This window comes from Herpailurus yagouaroundi, unplaced genomic scaffold (assembly GCF_014898765.1).
Source record: "Herpailurus yagouaroundi ecotype Mexico unplaced genomic scaffold, PumYag 100, whole genome shotgun sequence".
Classification (NCBI taxonomy): domain Eukaryota; kingdom Metazoa; phylum Chordata; class Mammalia; order Carnivora; family Felidae; genus Herpailurus; species Herpailurus yagouaroundi.
In genome coordinates this window covers 51,280,065-51,287,822 of record NW_024412391.1, presented here as the reverse complement: position 1 = coordinate 51,287,822, position 7,758 = coordinate 51,280,065, and the positions used below count along the sequence as shown (strand labels likewise).

The window sequence follows — 7,758 nt, the reverse complement described above, 5'->3', positions numbered from 1 at the left end:
CCGCGCCGCCGCCCGCGCTGCGCCGGCTGCTGCGCCGCTTGCGCCCCCCGCGCTTGCCGCTCGGCGGCTGCTGCCGGTCCGGCTCTTCCTCGCTGTTGCTCAGGCTGTCGTCGGCCGGCGAGACTGGCGAGCTGGACACGTCCTGCATCATCTCTCAGGTGGCAGCGTGCGGCCTCGCAGGCCCGGGGCAGAGGGGCGGCCCGGGAAAAGGAGGAGAGCGGGGCGCCTCAGCCCGCCAGCTTCCCCCGCGCGCGGCGCCGGCCGGGGCGGTGCGGCCCGCCGAGGAGGGAGCGGGAGGAGGGACGGGGTGGATCTCCGCGGGGAGGGCGCGCGGGGGAGGCGGGGAGGGAGGCGGGAGGGGGAGGGGACGGTGTGGATGGCCCCGAGGTCCAAAAAGAAGGCGCCCAACGGCCGCACGCACACCCTGCTCGGCCTCCTGGAAACGCTGCCGGTGCCGGCGAGCCCGCGAGGTGTCTGGGAGTTGGACGAAAGCTGCAGACTTGGAGGCTCTTATACCTCCGTGCAGGCGGAAAGTTTGGGGGCAGCAGTGTCATTGGCCTGACGTGGGGAGGAGGGACTTTTCGAAGTTTTATAGGAAAGTTTCCGCTTTCCAGCCCCCCCCCCCTCCTTTCCCCGTCCCCACCCCCCACTTGCTCAGGGTCTAACAATTCGTTCTCCCAAACCATTCAAAAACGACCTGGCTCCGGCGGCCGGCCCCTCTGCCCGCCTCCTTGCTGCCCTCCCTCTTCCCTCCCCGCCGCCCTCCGCAGGCGGGCGCGGGGCTATTTCCTTCCGCGCCTTTGCGCGCGGGCCGCGCCCCCGCACCCGAGCGCAGCCCCGGAAAGCGGCCGGAGGGGACCTCTCGGCCGCGGTGTCAGTCCCTCCCGGAGTGGCTGTGACAGCAGCGGCAGCAACAGCTTCTACGCAGTGCGTGATGTCTCAACTCTCCCCAGTACCCTCTAGGTCCGTGGGGCCGCCTTTGGGATTGCTGGGGTGGGGGCAATGGCAAAACTGGCAGCCGCGGAGCTCCCCCAATAGTCAGGTAGACGGGCCCCTAGAGCCCCAAAGGCCAAACCGCTGCGGCGGGCCCTGAAGTCGTGGGCGTTTCTGAAGACGTGGCTGCGACACGGGGAGTGTGGATCTGCGCCCCGGCCTGCTCTCACCCCTCCCTGAGAAGCATCTGGGCCTTCCTTTTCCCTCTACAGTGACCCAGTCTAACGCTTCCTACCACTCAAAAGGCTACACCTCCGACGGTGCTGGAAAGAGACAGAAATTCATTCTTTCTCGGAAGTCAGTTTTGTTCTTGGAGAAGGCAGCGGGGCCAGAGAGGGACAGCGCAGCGTTTTCGCTGCGGCCCTGATCTCCTGAGCTGCCAGTCCAAGGTGGAGGACCTTGTGGGCATTTCATCCCTACCCTACTTCCCAATAAGGCCCCGCATTGTGACCTCTAAAGGTAGGCTCGTAAGAAAGTGAGATGAGGTCCCAAAGCCCCTGAACACAACGCGGCTGGCCCAAGCCAGTTGTGAGAGTCACCTTCTCCACTCCTCGTTCCTAGGAGGTGGAGTGGGCAGTTATGCTTCGTGCTACCCAGACGTGGTCCAGTTACTTGGACGCTTTTTATATTTTAAGCAATTCTGTCTAATACATTAACAACAAAGAGCCCCAAAGAGGGTGTTAATGCAGCTTCTGTCAGATCAGAGGCAACAAAAGTTGGTGGGCTGGAAGGAAAGCCTCGTGGAAGAGAAACCCATCTTTGCAGTTCCAGACTTGTTTCTCTTTATTGGAACGAGTTGGGATAGAATAAGCTTTTCGTGTTCATCCGTTAGTTGCAAAGCAAAGCATTAGTCGATATTCAGGGGTAGATTTGGGGGTGCTGAGCTTGTGCGCCCTGCACAGGCCAAGGTCCTCTCACGCTATCCCCAGACTGGACTGTCAGGGGAGAATTAACTTAGCGAAGGACCCCATTCTGGGCCTGATGGAGGGTCGTCGTCCCGGGTGTCAGGAGGAGAAGGAAGAGGAGGAGGGAGCCCAGGCAACACGAGGGCAGGCCATGTGGCTCTGCCCCGCTGAGGCTCGCAGATTCAGTCCGGAAACCCTGGGGTCTGGAGCGCCTGGAGCTGGCTGAAGGGCTCAGACTTCTGGGGGAAGTGAGGGCAAGAGGCATCCCTCCTGTGGGGGTGAACAAGGCAGTGCTTTCATGGGAGGTGTGACTTGCAGGGTCTATCACCATTTTTACAAATATTCGGAAACAATGCCCACAGCATGCTGACTGGCCTGCTTGAAGAGCTCCTGCGGCATTTTAAAATGAGAGCCCGTCTGGAAAGTGGATTCTACTTGACCTCCACTGAATAGTGTGCAGGCAGGTATCCTTAAAACAAAACTCATTATGATAAGTCACCCTTTTGTTTTCATCTTCTGCCTGTAGGATTTTATCTCTTGGAAGCAGAGAATAAGGCAGAAATTCTGCCCCACTCTACTCAGTGTTCTCTCTTATAAATCTGAATTGCAGATTATTCCGCAATTCTTATTTGAAGGTGGCTGCAGAAATCTTGAGAATTTTCCACCTTTACCTTTCTTTTTTAAAGATCAATCTCAAATCTTAATTGTGTTTTTCTTTTCCCTTTGGTTGAAGTCTTAAAACTAAAGAGATTGAATAATTGGACTTTTTCCTTTGTGGCTATGGACGAGCAAGACAGGAAAGTGTGGGCAAAGTGTAAAGGGAAACCTTACCTGACCAAGGGGAATTGGGGTGGGGAATTGGGGTTGTGGGATGGAAATGAGGGCAGAGAAGCTGGAGGAGAAACGGAGTCCTCTGCAGCTAGCAGCCAGGGATCCTTAGCCAGCCAGACTTGCAGAGTCATCAATCTCCAAGACTAGTTCTTAAACAAATTAACCCAGCCCTGTTCTGAGCAACTAAACTTCTAGGGAAATGAAGAGCTCCTGGCTGCTGGGCACCAGGGATCCCCGGGGGCTGAGGCTGCGCTCTGGATGCCAGAATGCTTACAAGAGGGCTGAAAATGAATGACCTAACTAGAACCATCTCGGCATGGAATCTTCCTGACAGAGTCATAATCAATGACTTTAGTTCTGAGAAGAAATTTCTCTTGAGCTCTTTGAAGAAATGGACGAAGAGAATGAGTGGGGTTTTCAGTGCCTACATGTTACTTTTTGAGCAGAAGCCTGTGGCTTGCCAAATGAATTACCTCTCAAAATGTCTGGGGCTCAATACTCCCTGCTTTGCAAGGCTGTAATATTTCCTGGTCCCACCCTGTTCATCTGCAGCTATATCCTACATAACATTTTATCTAACAATTTTCTTGTCCACACTTGCTGGGGGGAAAGCATCCCTAGTTCTAAAATCCTAATTTCAGGCTCTTAAAAAACGGTTTTAGAAATTTCCCCTTGGGGCTGAACTCAGCCTGACTTGAAGAACGTTAGTGGAGAACTGCCTTCTTTGGGAATACTGGATTAATTGAAATTAAATCATTTTGTCTACTTCTAAAACAAATTCCCTGAAAAAAAAAAAGAACTGAAAACAAAAAAGTTTTTCTTTTGCACTTGGATAATTCAAAACGAGCTTTGTTTTCAAAACTGCAAACTTGGCATGTTAGCAGTCCTTCCTGAGGAATGTGTGCTGTGTTAAAAAGTGAAAAAAAAAAATACTGTTAGAAGAAACAGAGTTAGGAATCTCCTACTGAGCAGATGCAGTAAGTATGTATGTATCTGTATTTTTACGGTCTGAATGTGTACCCACTGGCATTCTCTTAGCAACATTCATCTATAAATACTTTTAGAGAAGGAAAAGAAACATGCATCTACTATAGAATTGTTAGCAAGGTGGTAAATTTGGGAGCTGGGATTGCACAAAAGGTGAGTGCTTGAGTCTCTCTCTTCTACTCTTTCTCCTTATTCTTTGGATGACCTACCACCTGTAGGCTGGCTTAGAGTTCTATGAAATAATTTCTCTGAATTGCATGAACGTGGCACAGGAGTGTTCACACAGAAGGGGGCGCAAATTGGAGAAGGCTGCAGTTGAATGGACATCTTAGATTTCATCTTGTTTTGAACACTCCATGGGGGATTGCCTAGTTTGATGGTTAAGTAAGAGAATTTTTTTCAAAACGGAGTATGAAGTCTGTGTCAGCACAAGTGACTTGGTTTGGTGAGACAGGCAGCCTTCGTGTTTGAACACCTTACCCTAAAGAAGAGGTCATCCTCTTTCTCTTTTCATGGTAGTTTAATTCATGAATCTAACTGATTCTATATTTCTCTTTCCCAACTTCTTTAAGGATCAGGAACTAAAATTATCAAATGTGAAGCTTTCAGTCTGGAAGTAAAATGAAAAAGGATAAAGCATAAGAAATTGAGTTGCCAGGAGCACCTTAAACAAGCAAATCAAATTTCAAATAAATTAATCTTTACAATATCTGACATTGTGCATTCAAAATGAAGGTAAGATAAAGAAACAGCATATGCTGAACTTGTACATAAAGAGGAATCAGAGTGTGGAAAAGTATGGTGTCGTGAAGAGCCTCCTCCCCACCCAGCTTTTATTAACTTGTTGGGTGTGCAGGCTAGAGAGACTGTCCTGTCTTTGCTGCCAGTTAACCTTGGTGACATACACATTCACCTATTTCAGAGAGCTGCTGGAGTAACTGAAGAAATAATGTAAGAAATATGTACTTATTCATAGCGGCTTTTATCATGACCATAGTCTTCCTACTTAGTAAGCGTTTTTATCTTTTCTGTCTAATCATCAAGCAATTTAAATATAAATCGAATGGTTTATATTCTGTGTTTTTCCAGATAAAGTTCCTACTCTGATTACTCGTAACTTTCATCTCTATACACTTCAAGGGATTTCCTTTTTTCACAAATGGCTTTTCCTGAAGCCTTAAATCCTATTTCCATTGTTTTGATTGATTCTTCCTGCACAAAACATGTTGTTTTTGCCAGTGACCACAAGAGGACACAATTTCCTAGAGAACTTTGTTTAAAAAGACACTTGTAGAAGGCTTACAAAATAGCAAAAAATATCACACAGTGAATGTCATTTTGGGGATGCCTATTTCATTTATGTCACTTTTCTTAATTAAGTAACTTTGATGTAAACTAAAAAAAATTAAAACTTAAAAAATAAAAATCATTTAAAAAATAAATGAAAAAACCATATATACACATAAGTTGGCATTCAAACCTGGGATGTCTTGGAAGATTTTATCTTTTCTCTTTATTGTAGAAAATAAAAGAAAAACATGTATGAAAATGTACTAAAAAATACCATTTTAAAGGAAAACATTTATTTTGCATTAGTAGAGGTTTGTACAAAACTCTGAGTGATCTGGAATTTTACTTGCTCAATTTTAGAGCCATGTTTGGCAATGAAAAACAATCTTTTTTAAAAAGTATGTTACTATTCCAGAATACCTTTGAAAGTTTGAATTTTTAGTTTCAGCATTTGGGTTGTCTTTATGTGAATAAATGCATGGAAATTATGTTTTATGATTTGCCAGTTCTATTTTAACGCATGTCATAAGAACTAAATTATTTTTGAAAGATATGGAAAAATAGGATATTAAGATACAGATTCCCAACACTTCCCCCAAATTATGATACACACTCTTTAATTTAAGGTCACCGTCCTCTTTCCTATTACTTCTTCTCAAAAAAGATTTCAGAGCATCTGATTACTTGGTAAATTAAATTAAAATGAATTATGTCTTGATATTTTTTTAGATGAATTTTATAGTTCTGGTAGAATGCCGTTGACAGTCAAACTGGGGAATCGCTGCTTCATTTGGAACTCAATGCTTTTTTTGTTTTGCATTTGTGTCTTCTTGCAGATACATTCCTAATCACACTCTCTGAGACCCTGCTGGAGGAACTGAGCTGTGGACCAGAGATGCTGGAAAGAGAAGAAAAGAAAAGGACAAGAAGGAAAAACCAGAGCAAAGATGAGAACAAGACAGAGAAGAATGTGAAGAGAGTGTAAGAGGGCGCTGGGACAACTGGTGGGAGACCGAAAGAGAAAAAGAATAAGGCTTAATATGGAGGGGTCAGTGACAAGAGAAAAGGCTTACATCTGAAAAGAAAGAAAGAAATGCATTTAGTGGGAAATAGAAAAGCACCTGGATTATTTGCCTCAGTTTCTGCTCACAGAGATTGTTGTAAGTAGCTACCTGTCCCTTGGTGTAGGCATTTGATTTTAAAAATCCCTGTCATTCTCACTGAAGTGCTAACAAAAAGTAAGGAACTTGGTGGAGGGCTGGGAAACTTTTAATTGAGGGTAATGTTCCTTGAATAGATACGGTCTATCTGGAATTAGAGTAAAGGTATTACATGTTGTCGTTCTTGCCTCTCAAGATGGTAGAGGGGAAGATGTCTGGGGGGACACTTGATGCCATTACTGTGTGAAAAATGCTTTGAATTATGGTAAGATTTTAGAAATCCTGGCTCATTGTTTCCTATTTGACCTCCATAATGGAGATCAAACTTGGTGTTTTTTCCCTGTGGTTAGCCAGCATCAATGCCTTTGTCTTCCCCACCTCAGATACCTCAGGGAAGACATAGTTGTAGTGATATATTTTATTCTCACTCACTCCTACTCAAGACCTTGAGAGATTGTGAGATTCTGGTTCTGCCTGATGGTGCATTCAGGAGACCTGAATTCTGGTTTCAACTGGCACTAATTAGTTATAACATGTCTATTGGTTCTTTCATAATTTAACAAAAATGTGTCCACCTCTAATTATGTTAGGTACTTGGAGTAAGAATATTTAGACCCTGACATCAAGGACGTCACAGTCTAATGAGAAATAAAATCTGAAAACAGTTTTGTGGCATGGAGAGCTAACTACTGTGATGGATATTTCAAAGAGTGCCAAGGACCCTGGACCTGGTCTGAGGTGACAGGATGCCTTGGTGCATTGGGAGATTACCTCACTGCAATGATAGCCTCCAAATATATTTCCAGGAAGCTTGTCCCAGCCAGAGACACACACAGAAAGGCCCACAGACCAAGTGAAGATGTACATATCAACCTGGTTTATTAAGTTGATTAGGAACATACAGTAAGAAAGGGAATTACAGTAGGTTAATATACTAGAATAGGTAGCAAACAGGCAGGAAGGGCCATGCTACCCAAATCCTGGAGTACACAGGTTCACGGTGACTCTGCCCTCCAGCAGCCTTCTTTGCTGATGGTGTGGTTAAGAGGTCCAAAGTGAGGGTTAGCAATGATGTAGGGTTCCTGGAGCTAAATTAACTTGCTCTGTTAGAAAAGGCAAATACTCTTGTCCGTAGCTGGGCTTGATATTAGCCTCTGAGCGGCTGTGGGTTTTATCTTTAAGTCTTGGCCAGAGGACAAGTGGGCCAAGTTGAATGTCACCAACAGGGAGCCGAAGACCTCATGAATATGGAATTCCCTGAGAGTTCATGACTATCTGATGCTTACATAGCCTTTCTGTCCATTCCTACTTACTTTAGTGATGTCTAAGATGTCTTACAGGTTACTTACTTCCATTCTTAATGTCGTCTATTTTCTTTGTTTCTCTTATTCTCTTCAGCAGAATGGAATATTCATAAATCTAACAGGAAGCATACATTGCAGTCTTCCTAAAGTACCCTTTATCTCAGCTTTAGTCTTCAAGGATGTTTGGGGTGAACCAGATGAGGAGTAGAAAGGGGAGGAGGAAGGAAAGACACTGGGAGTGGCGTGGATAAAGGCAGGGAGGCAGGAGCGTGTATGACCTGCTCAGGG

General features: G+C 45.6%; 1 protein-coding gene across 1 annotated transcript in view; it reads right to left on the bottom strand.

Annotated features, from left to right (window-relative positions):
• Positions 1–531, bottom strand: part of TWIST1 (twist family bHLH transcription factor 1) — a 2,548-nt gene extending 2,017 nt beyond the window's left edge. The window contains exon 1 of the mRNA XM_040471588.1: positions 5–531. Coding sequence (XP_040327522.1) covers positions 5–151 — 147 coding nt within the window. The 5' untranslated portion in view covers positions 152–531. The remainder of the gene's footprint in view (positions 1–4) is intronic.
• Positions 532–7,758: the final 7,227 nt, after the last annotated feature.